This window comes from Ctenopharyngodon idella, chromosome 10 (genome assembly GCF_019924925.1).
Source record: "Ctenopharyngodon idella isolate HZGC_01 chromosome 10, HZGC01, whole genome shotgun sequence".
Classification (NCBI taxonomy): Eukaryota; Metazoa; Chordata; class Actinopteri; order Cypriniformes; family Xenocyprididae; genus Ctenopharyngodon; species Ctenopharyngodon idella.
The window spans coordinates 35411973-35427699 of NC_067229.1; the positions used below are offsets into that span (position 1 = coordinate 35411973).

The 15727-nt window shown below is 36.3% G+C and overlaps 1 protein-coding gene across 4 annotated transcripts in view; it reads right to left on the reverse strand.

Annotated features, from left to right (window-relative positions):
- Window positions 1-15436, reverse strand: part of si:ch1073-15f19.2 (nectin-2) — a 32765-nt gene extending 17329 nt beyond the window's left edge. The window contains exons 1-6 of one of the 4 annotated variants that reach the window (XM_051910995.1): window positions 13225-13243; window positions 13019-13134; window positions 11666-11819; window positions 9924-10289; window positions 9725-9843; window positions 9492-9645 (exon numbers count right to left, since the gene is read on the reverse strand). In XM_051910995.1, coding sequence (XP_051766955.1) covers window positions 9492-9645; window positions 9725-9843; window positions 9924-10289; window positions 11666-11819; window positions 13019-13024 — 799 coding nt within the window. In that variant the 5' untranslated portion in view covers window positions 13025-13134; window positions 13225-13243. Of the gene's footprint in view, window positions 1-9491; window positions 9646-9724; window positions 9844-9923; window positions 10290-11665; window positions 11820-13018; window positions 13135-13224; window positions 13244-13697; window positions 14064-15322 lie in introns of those variants that run through there. The other 3 variants (XM_051911001.1, XM_051911000.1, XM_051910999.1) reach the window with 3 other exon arrangements.
- Between the last annotated feature and the right edge of the window lie 291 nt (window positions 15437-15727).

Consider the following 15727-nt stretch of genomic DNA (forward strand, 5'->3'; position numbering starts at 1 on the left):
TCTGCCGTAACATGACATGCGCTGTCTGCAGATCAGTCGCTCACTCCACCAGTTTGTCCTCTGATAAACACTTAAATTCCCCCCTGCCCAGAATCATCACAGGCGAAATCAACAAGTTACATCTCACAGCCAGCAAACACCAACTTCAATTCCTCAGCTACAGATTTCAAAAAGAGAAATTCTTTCTCTTCCAGTAACCAAGTCTGCAACAATTTCAACGCAGGGAGGTGCACAAGACAGCGGTGCCGATTCATGTACATTTGTAATTATTGTGGCAGCGCTCATGCCCGCACAATATGCCCTGTCAAAATATTTCAAAAATTACTTGTCGACTGTGAATATTTCTCATTTGTCTGCAGAATTGTCCCACCACCCTGACAATACCTTTACTAACTATCTACTGTTGGGGCTCGAGCACAGTTTCAAACCCGGTATGGAAAATCTCCCCACACAGAGCATTATTTGTGATAATCTCCAGTCTGCTTTGGCTGAGCCTGACACAGTGGACAACACAGCCCTTTTAACATTCCACCTTTTGAATGTTTCTGTATCAGAAACACACTATGGCACACTTAACTAGAAACACTTCAAGTCATCATCTGGTTGGTTGAATTCTACAGTATGTCTGGGAAACGTATGTCACGTGCTTTAACGGTCCGCCTGAAAACAAATGCCGTGACACCAAACCCCCTAGAGGAAGAAGAACGCCGTTGTTTTTACAACTGTGACAATGAGTGAATCTTGAATGAATAATTTATTAGATGCACGCCGGTCTGTTATTGCAGGGACATCGACTTTACATTTTTACGCCCCTAAACATGACGCAGAACAAAACGAACTGTGATTGGTTGCGTTACATGTCAGTCAAATGTCCTCTTGGGTTGCCCTTGGCCAATGAAAGCTGCAATAGAGTCCAGACCTTCTGCTGTCAGTCTGAAGGTCTGGCTACATGAGACTACACCCTCATATACAGTCCAAACTGTTCTAAACGCGAGCTGCTATTTTTACTCGGCCACTTAAACTTCGCTATGCACATAATCCCGCAAAGCCGCCCTTTCATCTCGCATCTCCTCTCCCTCGCGTCTTCAGTTCACGTGCTAGAAGACCAAATCTCTTTAACTAGTTCACGCTGCAATGAGCTCAGCTTATGGATAACCTTCCTTAAACAATGGAATGGTCTGTCCTTTTTCTATAACAATCTGATTTCTCTCCCTGTGGATATTCAACTGTTTACCAACGCAGCTCCTTCCATCAGATTTGGGGGATTTTACCAAGGCCGTTGGTTCTTGACTACGTGAACTCACCATCATGACAAGCTTCTTTTTTTTTTTTATATATTTTTTTTTTATATAACTTTTCAGAACTAAGACAAACAATAACACACAGTCAACACAACTTCATGGGTATTTACATGGAAATTCTTTCAAAATGTAACGCTTAAAAAAAAGAAAAGAAAACCTGTTTCCTTAATTGGCTAGTACAAGAGATCCTTGAGTAAAAAGAAGTCAACAGGTTATCCTGTAAACACATATTCATATACGGGCTTATAGACGCACATACGTAGACATACATACATACACAAATACACTCATGTCCATAGCCATAGTTTTATGCAGCTTGAAGTAATATTCTCTTATAGTGGTTACATGTATGCATATTTATTCCTATTATGCATAAGTATTCCTATTACACATTTTTACCCTTTTCTCTGTTTTGATATATGTGTGGCCCATTTTCTTGTAATCTCAACTTAAATGTCAGTCTTTCTTTCTATTTTATAAAATTCTGTGACAGTTTGTTCCCACTGGGTTCTCGTTGGGGGAAAATGTTGGAGCCATAAATGAGTAATCGTATTTTTTTTTTTTTTTTTGCTGCTGCTGCTACTAGTATTCTCAGTAAATATTTATTCCTATTATTAACTGAATCTGGTATATTATCAACATATATAGCATATAACCTGTTTCCCTAATCTCAATCTCTGAGATTTCCTCTATACTTGTGTGTATTTCTGACCAATACAGTTTCAAAACTGGGCAAGCCCAGTATATATGTACATGATCAGCCATTTGTGTACCACACTGCCTCCAGCAGGAGCCTAGATTTGCTACTCCTTTTTGTTTGGACGAAACCATCTCTTACACTTCATAAAGCAAAGCAAGACAGATCAAATGAAAAAAGACTATTTCATCAACATTTTCAATGTCCCATCACCAGTTCAACCATACCATTCCCTCTTACCTGCATTTCGGAAGCTCGCAGGCTAAACTCCCATCTGACCCACTTTTTTCAGATGACTTTAGTTGTCCTGTCACACGTTTCTGGAAAATTTTAGTTTAACTCATTTTCTCTGGAGAATTTTACACTGCTGCAGCAGTGATGTTCCCTCATGCCCCCGCAGGAGCTCATTTTCTTTGAAAATTTTCTCCACTGCCGCAGGAGTGATGTTTCGTCATGCTCCCGCAGGAGCTCAGATTTCTCTGGAAAATTTTACACTCCTGCAGGAGCTCAGTTTCTTTAAAAAATTTCTTCACTGCTGCAGCAGTGATGTTCCCTCCACTCCTGCAGGAGCTCTGTTTTTTTGGGAAATTTTCTCCACTGCCGCAGCAGTGATGTTCCCTCTGCTCCCACAGGAGCTCAGTTTCTTTGGAAAATTTCCTTCACTGCCGCAGAAGTGATGTTCCTTCATGCTCCCGCAGGAGCTCAGTTTTCTGGCTAAAATTTCTCCACTTTTCTCCATTTCTTGGAACCCTCTTCTCGGACAACACGCCAAATTCGCATACCATTTATTCTATCTGACTGATTTATAAGTGTGAACTCGTGAAATTATGTTTTATTAACAAAGTTCGGGAGGAGCACATGCAAATGATCTATCCAATCAGCTCGTCATCAGCAATTACCACGTCTATCCTATCAGCATGAGAGGAAGCCTATTTATTCACAGTTGACTCACCTACATTCCTCGACAGTTTTCAGCATCCCTCCACCACCCCGACTCACTCTTGGCTTGTTTCTACCACAGCCAGGAATATGGGCGGAGCCAATATCGGCCAAATACCGAGCTTGGAGCCCTCTTCTTGGACAGCATGCCAAATACACATACAATTTATTTTATCTGACTTATTTGTAAGTGCGAACTTGTGAATGAGCTACATCAAGAAGAAATAAGCTATTTTACACTTACTTCGATTTTGACGTTTAGAACGTGGCTTTCCGATGATGCAAAATCTACCTATTTACCTATTATCAAGTTACCTATTATCAAGTGATCTCATAACGTTATGTTCACTTGACATCTGGGCAAGTGTGGACAGTGATTCTTGCAGCATGGTGGACCGCAGGTATGATTTTATCAGCCGCAGGCACGAGATATAAATACAGAAAAATGAAATGGAAAAGAAAAAAAAACCTGAAACTAAAACTGGCAGTAGGTGGCGGCAAATCATTGTTATAACGAGTCAGTCAATCAATTATTCAGTCAAATCATTAGTTTAAATCCTGGAACACACCAAGCCGATGATTGACTGTCGGGCAACCGTCTAAGTTTGCCCGGTATGTTCTGTACTCTTCATATGATCATATGGTGATCATATGGTGAGGGAACAATATATTTTTCTTGTGGCCACAACTTGAGGGAACAACATCCATTTCTCATGGCCACGAGTTAAATGTGTAAACAACCTGTGCAACCATAGCAACCTAGAATTATCAGAAACGGATAAGGCTATAATAATATTTATTTTAATTAAGAAAAAGTGTGGAATTATAAAATGATTATATTAATATATTGCATATTGTATTGCGCACAATGTTGCCTAGACAGCATTCGAATGAAGTTTGTTATCAATAATAATGATAAAAGGATAGTCTATGTAACATTAAACATTTTTATCCATCCCATCTCACAGCCTTTTTAATCTATTCACTGATTGTTTCTTTATTTATTTATTATGCCTCTTAAACCTAAATAAAATATGTTAAATTCCCGTAAACGAGCCTTCGCGTTTTTCACGTGCGTAAAGGATTGTGTATCGTGCAATTTTTTTTTTTTTTTTTGCACACGCCCATGACCTCGTACCACATGGTAGAACTCCTCATTCTGAGCAACTTTGCCTCTAGGCCCACCTCTGTCCATCAAATCTTTCGTTAAATATTGGAGATTATTTCAAAAACCAACTTTGGCAAACTAGTCTTGTTTTTTTGGCTCAACCTCGAAAAAACCACTGCAGCGCAATTCTCGGGACTCTCTAGGTCAATAAATATCGAAAAAAGTTGGGTAGCTATAACAGGGTAATTTAGAAAAGGGGCGTGGCCAAGTGCACACAAAAGCCTATAACTCCTAAATGAAAACTCTGAACTTCACGAAAATAGGTGAGCACGTTCAGCATATGACTCTAAAGAAGCATCCCAACTTTTATGGAGATCGAACCATAGGTGACGCTATAACTGTTAAAAAGCTTTAAAATCATATATTTCCTATAGTAAACTGTCTGTATTGGCTGTAAATGGTCCTTTCCATCTATGATCTAAGTGGTTACATGCTTGCTAAATAAAACATAATACCTTTTTACGCATGTGCTTAAAGGCCTTAATGCGCTTGAACCCCGAAAATTGCTGCTTGCAGCTATATTTTGACTTTGTTGTTTCACTGTCACTGTTCTAATGTATCAGACGTCTCACAGACCACGCCAGCATTATTTTGTTTTCATTCGTTTCAATATGTCATAACTGGGGGCGTGACGTGGGGCGGAGTTGGCATGGGGGAAAACAATCCTTACTCCTGGACTGGAAAAGCATGGCATTAACCCTGTATGGTTTACGTAGAATCACTTCTGCCTCTCGACAGAGCAAGATATATAGAAAAACTGAGCCGTATTGGGTCAGATTGTCCGTACAGTATCTGTGACTGGACAAATGACCCAACGGAATGGCCAGAGGTGTCGTTTCCTGAGATTTTTTGTTACCTGATTGAGTCTTCAGATAAGAGACCACTAATCTTAGATTATTCAATTGACTGTAATGTCAGTATCCCAGGGTCAATGAATAAATAAACAGACATTTTTTTTTATTTATTAGGATGTAATGAAACATTGACATAGGCATCCCGCTTTCAAAAAAGTGTGAGTGTGTCATCTGGCCTATTGTTATATTGTGGTGGACAGTAACGAAGTAGGTATTTTTACTTCGTTACTGTACTTAAGTACATTTTTCACGTATCTGTACTTTACTCGAGTATTTTTATTTTGAGCAACTTTTACTTTTACTTCACTACATAAAATCGTACTTTTTACTCCACTACATTTCATAAAACATATCATTACTCCTTATTTTAAAATGAAGAAATCTTCACATGCTCAGAGACACAAAAGCAGTGTCCGATTCGTGCACGAACTGATTCTTTTCCTTTTCATCCTGTTAAATCGGTTCAAAAATCACATAAACATTCATTCAAACCCATTTTATTAAATAAATTAATTAAATATTTTTAAATAGACTGCAGCAATTAATATTTTGTCCTCTAGTAAATAATTATACACAATTTTGTTGTCTATTCAGAATCATTGGAGAATCATGATTTATATTTGAAAGAAAGAAAAAGAAAATCTTGATTCTCATTTTATCCAGAATCGTGCAACTCTAACACCAATTAAAATAACGCATGCATGCGTTAAAAATAAAATAACATGCACGTTCATCTTCCCCGCTGCTGTAGCAATTTCTTAAAATGTTATGTATTTAGCCCTATATGTTTTGTCTGTTTTTATACTGTTTGTCAACACACATTACATATTATGTATATGCATCCACTAATCTTCCATCCATACTGACTAGTGCTGGCCCTGCTGGCTATTTGACAGTTCATAATCATTCATAATTATTTTGATCAATAGGATTATATAAAATATATAAAATTAAATTAAATTATATAAGTGGCCTATATAAAATTACAACATAAACATTCATCAATCAGTACTTTTTTTTACTTAAGTACATTAAAAATCAAGTACTTTTGTACTTTCACTCAAGTAAAATTGAAAAGGAGCACTAAATACTTTCACTTTTGAGTAATATTTTATTATACGTATCTGTACTTTTAGTCAAATACTTGATTTGTGTACTTCGTCCACCACTGTATATTGCAAGCATTTTGCCTCGCCTATAGATGATTATGTACATTGTATGGGCATATATGATAAATGTTAAAAAGCCTACCTTCATGAAAAACAAATGTGATTAAATAATAGCCTATTATTTTTAATGACATTCATATGCAAGTTCAGTTTCAAATTAGTGACACACAGATAGGATGCAGTGAATTATCCAGAATATTTATTTAAGGGAATGATCAACAAATGTATGTATAGTTAACAGGTGTTGAAGCAAAATCACACAAAAAAGCACGTTTAACAATATATATAGCTTCAAAGCAGCATTACATAAAATCCATAATTATGAAGAGAAATCTGTCAGAAATGACTGTCAATGTAATGTCCATATAGCAGAAATGTATGGTTCTTAGAAGTGATAATAGATGTATGGTTAGTTAACATTATTCAGTTAAGCAGAAACATGTTAAGGCAATGATTACATATTGTGACAATAATGATTATAATATAATTTTAGGTAATTATAGATATAGATAATTTTGCATGTTGATTCAGAGTTAGTGTCATCTGAAGTCCTTGCATTGGTTGTCGTCATCTCTTCAAAGGTGTTGGGGGTCATCTAAAATCTTCGAAGGCTGAATCCAAATGATAGTGAGGTTGGTACAACTCAAATGAAGATAACTGGCATAATTGTGGTTTAATTGTGGATAACTGGCATCTTGTGGTTGCCACTGATTGGCTGTCACAGGACTTTCATACAAAAGACAGTATGGAAACTGGAAACAGAACCTATGAGACAGTAAGAAAGATATTACAGCATGGTTCACTTTGAATTGTAACACTTTTTAAACACTTTGTCACCTTAAAAATGTAAACATGCCATACATGTGACATGCCATACCATTTGTGGAAAAAAACCCTTCCCATGTTCACCACTCATATTAAAGGGTTTGGCTTTGAATCCTGCACTGCTCATCAAATGTTTTCTATCAGGTACACAAGTAATCTGGCTAGAAACCAGTATGTAAAATTAAAAGTAGGAGTCATGAACTGAAGACACAAAGTGTTCTGTCCAGTGTAATGTCCAAAGATTCAGAGATTCACAACAATTAAATTTAAGCACCTAACTGAATGTACAATACAGACACACTATTACTATAAGCATTAAATGCAGTTATTTTAACTGATTATATGATTCTGCGAAACTGCAGTATTAAATAAGAATTGTTCTAAACAGAGAGTTCTGTTCTGCTATTTGAATCGTTTAGAAAAAATTAAACACATTATTTGAAACAATGTTTTTATAATTCCTAAACCAATGCAAAATGTTGATTTCAGATCAGTCACAAATACAGAATGAACATTTAATTCCCACAAAGTAGGCAAAACCTGACCAACACACACAGAAACACCCAAACAGCCTTTCCTAAACAAGTCCCAGAGAGCTTCAACAGAGGGAAATCAGAGGATCAATTAACCTCTGTTCCAAAATGTATAGTTAGCTCCCAAGGGCTTCAGTGCTATTGTTTGCATTGTAGTGTGCATCTGCTTTGGGCAAACTGAGACTTTGTTTTAATATAATATTTATAATGACTATCATTATACACTGCCTGGCCAAAAAAAAGTCGCTGTTTGGATTTTAATAGGCAAATACTTAAAGGGGACCTATTATGCCCCATTTTACAAGATGTAAAATAAGTCTCTGATGTCCCCAGAGTGTGTGAAGTTTTAGCTCAAAGTACCCCACAGATAATTTTTTATAGCATGTTAAAATCGCCTCTTTTCGGGGGTGAGCAAAAACATGCCGTTTCAGTGTGTGCCCTTTAAATGCAAATGAGCTGCTGCGCTCGGCCTGAGAGGGCGGAGCTTCAAGAGCTGATTCTCCAGTGCAAGGAGTCAGTCAGGATGCACTATAATTTTAGAAACTGCAAATATATGCTGCATGGAGATAGAACAGGTATAGTTTAGTTCAATTATGGTTATAACTTATATTGTCTTCTTGTTTTTATCCAATATATTAGTACAATCCTGTTGTACCGGACCCCATTCGACTTTACCAATGAGTTTTATGACGTTTATTGTACTTCACACAAAAGATGAAGCATCTGTTTTCACTCTAGAAAATCTCTGTAAGAGCTTAATAAAACAGTGCATGTGCATTAAAATATTATCCATAAACTCTCTCTCCCTTGCATTATCATCAACATACATCGCGGATTACACAGAAACACTTGTTACAACTAACAGTAAACAAATATATAAAGACCTTAGGCCTTTTCGGGCATGAGATTTATATCCGTAATCAACTCCGATGAACTGTAATAAAGTGCTCTCACCGTCATTACTGCTGTATCCAGTATCACTCTGGAGACTGTAAGCTGGATCACGAACAGTTTACTGATCTGTCCTTGAGTAGCACATTTTTAGCACAACAAGATCTTGACCAAAAAATGATGCACCTCTTGATGGAAATAACATCACAACATTTATTTCCATCAAGAGGTGCATCATTTTTTGGTCAAGATCTTGTATTGACAATGCAAGAGGTGAGCACTCTGTAAAGTCTCCTCCAGCACATCCCAAAATCACACTGAGGTTAAGGTCAGTGCCAATTCATGTGTGAAAATGATTCTTCATGCTCCCTCCCAACAATTCTTTCACAGTTTGAGCCTGATGAATATTGACATTGTCATCCTATAATATCGCCATGATGCATCTTAATACATGGTTGTTTAAGAAATGAAAAGCTAGACACTCCATCTTTAAGGGTTAAAAGAACCGTTGCCAAACATATAACATGCTAGAAAAATAATAATCACTGTAATAATGATCCATCCATAGACTCTTAAGTATTTGCCTATTAAAATCCAAACAGTGACTTTTTTTTGGCCGGGCAGTGTATATTCCCAGTTAAAAAGCTGTTCTTTTTTACAAAGGTATTTTAAAGTGCCCTATGGAAAAAACAAAAAGCAAAAAAAACAACAACAACTTTATCTTAGACAAAGTGTCTGAGAGAGACAGTGTTGTGTCACCCTAAAAATCATCACATGGATTTGTCATTTTAAACAATTTAATACACTACAAATTATGTATTTAAAGCAATACTGCTTAAATATTTAACTTCAATCTCTTAATATTTCACAGTCTTACCCTCATCCACTTATATTGCAAGTACTGAGATGCTTTTGCGATACAAGAAATCGCCACATCTTCACCAGAAATTATGTTTAAAGGGCTGCTTGTGTTACACTCAATGTCATCAAGAACTGTTTAGAAGAAAAGGATATATTTGATATGGATTTGTATACTTATATGAGCTTTAATTCAACAAACAATTATAAAGATTCATTTTTAGGGTTGATCTGTATTCTCAGTTCAAACACTCACAATTCACAGTCAGTTCCATTGTGGTATTGAGACCTTGCTGATTTTGGACAACTGATTCCCATTCAGGTAAACAGACGTACAGATCACTGTTGTTTCTGGTAACGTTTGGTAAAATGAACTCTCCATTAAAGCTTTCCATCCGAAATAGCTTGTCCTGATGAGGAGTATGAGATCAACACAACAGCTATATAGACTGTGGCATATAGAAATGTGTATTTTTCCATCTGACTCACCTTTGATCGTCTAAGTTTATAACGGAGTGGTGGAGGACTTGCTGAACAAGTTATTTTCACTTCCTCTCCCTCTTTTATGAATCTGTATGGATGTGACATCTTCACTGATGCTGGAGCCTCTGAAATTAGCAGACAGATGCTGTTTATTCACTTTTAAACTTGAGTGTATGAGAATGTAGGTTAACAGTGAGCAGTTTACCTGTGACCTGCAGCTTTGTAGTTCTTTTAATCGAGCCATTAGGATAAGAAGTAATTTCACAAATATAGTTTCCACTGTCTTTCATGATAACTTTATACAGGGTCAGGATAGAGCCCTGTAGCTTTCCAGTTTTTGAACTGGTCATCGTCTTCAGATGAGAACCGGGTTGAAAGTAATGTTCTGGCATTGTAGGATGGAACACCACAATCTTCTGATCATTCTTCTCATTTCCTGTTTGCTGTTTAAACCATTCCAGCTGGATAACTGTGATTTCATTCTCCTCTCCCACATAGCATGGCAGGCTGACGTTCTGTCCCTCCACAGCAGTTACGGACACGTTATGATGTATAAGCACTCCATACGTTCCTGATAAACCATTTTCATGAGTCATAATCAGATTCTTTCATGAAACCACAGATTACATCATTAGACAAGATGTTCATTGGTTTCTAAAAGATGAGTTATTGACACGTGTTCCCCTTTAAAGGGTTAGTTCACCCCAAAATGAAAATTCTATCATTAATTACTCACCCTCATGTCGTTCCAAACCACCCTCATGTCGTTCCAAGACTTTTGTTCATCTTCAGAACACAAATGAAGATATTTTTGATGAAATCTGAGAGCTTTCTGTCCCTCCATAGACAGTCAAGGCAATTACGATGTTCAAGCCAGGTTTCAAAGGTAATAAAGACATCATAAAAGTAATCCAACCAAGTAATGGTTCAACCTCAGTTTTGTGAAGTGACGCGAGTACTCTGTTTGCATAAAAAACAAAAACAAAACATAATTTACAACTTTATTTACGAAATATTATCTAACGTACGTTCACGAGACCACCGCTACCCATGCATGTTGTGTTGATGCAAGAGCAGACGTTGTTGCGTGAACGTGCATTGAAGATTAACATTTTGTAAATAAAATGATAAATTATATTGGATTACTTTAATGATGTCTTTACTAGCTTTCTGGGGCTTAAAAGTTTATTTATTGTTTTTAAGCATTAAGCAAGTTTTTTTTAGTTTTTTTTAACCATCAAATAAAAGTAATATATATAATTTACCTTATACCTTGAATGCATGTGAGTGAGCATATTTTAATTGAATCGTCATTTAAAAATAGTTAAAATATATTTTCTAAGTTAAAATGTTTATTTATTTATGCATACATAAATTTTGTTGCACCACATGACATCTTACAACCTGAACTAACCTTGCCTTGTGATAAATCACATAGTCTGATATTTTAAGAGACTTAATAACTGACACAGTCATAAGGGTTTACAGGGTCTTCTATCTGATACCATTTCCTATATATTCTTTGAAACACATTTGAAACAATGTGTTTTATAATTCCTAAGCCAATGCAAAATATTAATTTCAGATCAGTCATAAATCCAGAATGAAGTAGGCAAAACCTGACCAACACATACGGAAACACCCCATCAGCCTTTCCTAAAACAATAAGTCCCAGAGAGCTTCAACAGAGGGAAATCAGAGGATCAATTAACCTCTGTTCCATAATGTATAGTTAATTCCCAAGGGCTTCAGTGCTATTGTTTGCACTGTAGTGTGCATCTGCTTTGGGCAAACTGAGACTTTGTCTTAATATAATATTTATAACGACTATCATTATATATTCCCAGTTAAAAAAAACTGTTCTTTTTTACAGAGGAATTTTAAAGTGCCCTATGATCACTATTACAAAAATAAATAAATAAATAAATAAAAAACACTTTTTCTTACCTTCACTTTGCTTTGAGAGAACATGGATAGAAAACTCTATGTCTTTCTGGAGCTGGTTGTTCTGAAAGACAGCTGTCAGTTTGTATGTTCCTGACTGGTTAGATGTCATGGAAGTCAGAGACAAAGTGTCTGAGAGAGACAGTGTTGTGTCACCCTAAAAATCATCACATGGATTTGTCATTTTAAACAAGCCGAGTTAAAATACTACTAATAGTCTATTTATAGTAGGGGTGAAACGGTTCTCTGTAAAAAAAAAATCGAACCGTACCGTTCTGCACACCCGGTTCGGCACGCACTTGCATAGCGGTTCATCTCATATCTGACAACGCATACGCATCTATAATATGGTTTGTATAAAATAAATAAAACAGACAGACAGTGTTAGGCTAATGTATGTTTCTGTCGATGGATACGCATTCTGGCTTCCTCTAAACTTTGTTCAATGCTAGTGCCGTATGCTCTATCTGACCAGTCATTTACGCCGTCATCACCCGGGTGTTGATAGCGCGCGAGCGCAGGTGAGACATGAACAGCACACGTTGCTATCTGCGTTTAAACTAAACTCATTTAAGCCTTGCTAATTTAAACATTCGAGTGCAAGGCACGAAAGAAGAACTTGCGCGCGCGCTGTGAGAAGATTTGTGCACTCATCCAAAGCGCGCACGCGGAGGCACATGTACAGCGCTCAAATATTGAGGTCTCTTTCAAGTCTTGTGCTTGAACGGACAAATACACACAAACTTATGTCAACATGCCCGTCTTGGGGACTATCCTAGCAAGCATAGTCGGTTACGTCTTAAGTGAACTTAAACACTCGAGAAAGAACGCTTGTGTTCACTATCAGTGTACTGATCCGTGTATTATGTCTTAAAGAGACAGCAGCCCTTGCATTCCTGCTGTCTGACTGTGTTTCTAATGTTAATCAAACAACAAAAGACAAGGAAATCACTCATTGCTCATGACTGAATAGTAACTTAATAATTAATAATGATTGATCTTTATTTAATATATACAGTGAAGATTACATGCAATGTTGTTTTACATTTTATTAGCTTCTTTATTCAAATTCTGTACCTGAAAACTGGATACATGAAAAACCTGAAAAGCTTTATTTATTTTTATCTTTGCTTTACTGTATTTGTTTGTGCCGTTTAATTATTTGTTCTTATTTTCTTTATTTTAATTTGACAGTAGTAATTTTTTACCAGAACATAGCACGTACCGAACCGTACCGAAATCGTGAGCCTAAAACCGTGATACAAACCAAACCGTGAGTAATCTGAACCGTTGCACCCCTAATTTATAGCAACACTGCTTTTTAAATTTCAGTCTCTTAATATTTCACAGTCTTACCCTCATCCACTTATATTGCAAGTGCTGAGATGCTTTTGCGATACAGGAAATCGCCACATCTTCACCAGAAATTATGTTTAAAGGGCTGCTTGTGTTACACTCAATGTCATCAAGAACTGTTTGGAAGAAAAGGATATATTTGATATGGATTTGTGTACTTATATGAGCTTTAATTCGACAGACAATTATAAAGGTTCATTCAAGACCTTTTTTAGGTTGATCTGTATTCTCAATTTAAACACAGTTAAATTCACAGTCAGTTCCATTGTGGTATTGAGACCTTGCTGATTTTGGACAACTGATTCCCATTCAGGTAAACAGACGTACAGATCGCTGTTGTTTCTGGTAACGTTTGGTAAAATGAACTCTCCATTAAAGCTGTCCATCCGAAATAGCTTATCCTGATGAGGAGAATGAGATCAACACAACAGCTGTATAGACTGTGGCATATAGAAATGTGTATTTATCCATCTGACTCACCTTTGACCATCTAAGTTTATAACGGAGTGGTGGAGGACTTGCTGAACAAGTTATTTTCACTTCATCTCCCTCTTTTATGAATCTGCATGGATGTGACATCTTCACTGATGCTGGAGCCTCTGAAATTAGCAGACAGATGCTGTTTATTCACTTTTAAACTTGAGTGTATGAGAATGTAGGTTAACAGTGAGCAGTTTACCTGTGACCTGCAGCTTTGTAGTTCTTTTAATCGAGCCATTAGGATAAGAAGTAATTTCACAAATATAGTTTCCACTGTCTTTCATGGTAACTTTATACAGGGTCAGGATAGAGCCCTGTAGCTTTCCAGTTTTTGAACTGGTCATCGTCTTCAGATGAGAACTGGTTTGAAAGTAATGTTCTGGCATTGTAGGATGGAACACCACAATCTTCTGATCATTCTTCTCATTTCCTGTTTGCTGTTTAAACCATTCCAGCTGGATAACTGTGATTTCATTCTCCTCTCCCACATAGCATGGCAGGCTGACGTTCTGTCCCTCCACAGCAGTTACGGACACGTTATGATGTATAAGCACTCCATACGTTCCTGATAAACCATATTCATGAGTCATAATCAGATTCTCTAATGAAACCACAGATTACATCATTAGACAAGATGTTCATTGGTTTCTAAAAGATGAGTTATTGACACGTGTTCCCCTTTAAAGGGTTAGTTCACCCCAAAATGAAAATTCTAACATTAATTACTCACCCTCATGTCGTTCCAAACCTGTAAGACTTTTGTTCATCTTCAGGACACAAATGAAGATATTTTTGATGAAATCTGAGAGCTTTCTGTCCCTCCATAGACAGTCAAGGCAATTACGATGTTCAAGCCAGGTTTCAAAGGTAATAAAGACATCATAAAAGTAATCCAACCAAGTAATGGTTCAACCTCAGTTTTGTGAAGTGACGTGAGTACTCTGTTTGCATAAAAAACAAAAACAAAACATAATTTACAACTTTATTTACGAAATATTATCTAACGTACGTTCACGAGACCACCGCTACTCATGCATGTTGTGTTGATGCAAGAGCAGACGTTGTTGCGTGAACGTGCATTGAAGATTAACATTTTGCAAATAAAATGATAAATTATATTGGATTACTTTAATGATGTCTTTACTAGCTTTCTGGGGCTTAAAAGTTTGTTTATTTATTGTTTTTAAGCATCAAGATAATTTTTTTTTATACCATCAAATAAAAGTAATATATTTACCTTATACCTTGAATGCATGTGAGCATATATGTGCATATATTTTAATTGAATCGTCATTTAAAAATAGTTAAAATATATTTTCTAAGTTAAAATGTATTTTATTTATTTATTTATTTATGCATACATAAATTTTGTTGCACCACATGACATCTTACAATCTGAACTAACCTTGCCTTGTGATAAATCACATAGTCTGATATTTTAAGAGACTTAATAACTGACACAGTCATGAGGGTTTACAGGGTCTTCTATCTGATACCATGTTCCCCCCATTAATTCATTCTTTTAATGATGCTGTCTTTATTATGAAATTAGGACAATTGTATTATTCTGTTATTTTTGACTTCATTCATTTCAACAGAAATAAAATACATGCTTATCATAGAAGATGTGCATTCAAGTCACTGTACATATGAATTGCAATTTGAATTAATTTTTGACTAAATTATTAAATAGAGCAAAAAGATCAGTGTCATGTCATTATGTCATTAACATGTCATGTCAATAACAACTATAATCACATGACCAGATCAGTTTAAAAGCTATTAAACATTTTCATTGTAGATAGAAATACAAGCCCCTCTTACCTCGTATCATGCATAAAACTATAAGAAGTTTGTAAGTTGCCTCTGTCATCAAAAACTCCATATCTGTGAGACGAACAGTCTTAACAAAAAGAGTCTCACAACAGAGATATAGGAAATGTGCTACACCACCAGAGAGACAGGAACTGGTTTATTTTCATTGTCTAGCAAATCTTATTTCTGAAGTCTAGTCGCTTGCTTTGGCTTAAGCTGTGCAGTATAACTTAACAGCAGAGGATACTTAATGGAGAGATGCTCTTATGTCTAGAGTAGATCAGATGGAGTGATGGAGTTTGGTCCTGATAAACACAATGCACTGCTTCAGCAGAAAATGATGACCTGATTTCAATTACAGTCAAACCAAAAATTATTCAGACATTTTTTATATTTTTGATATATTTTTACTAG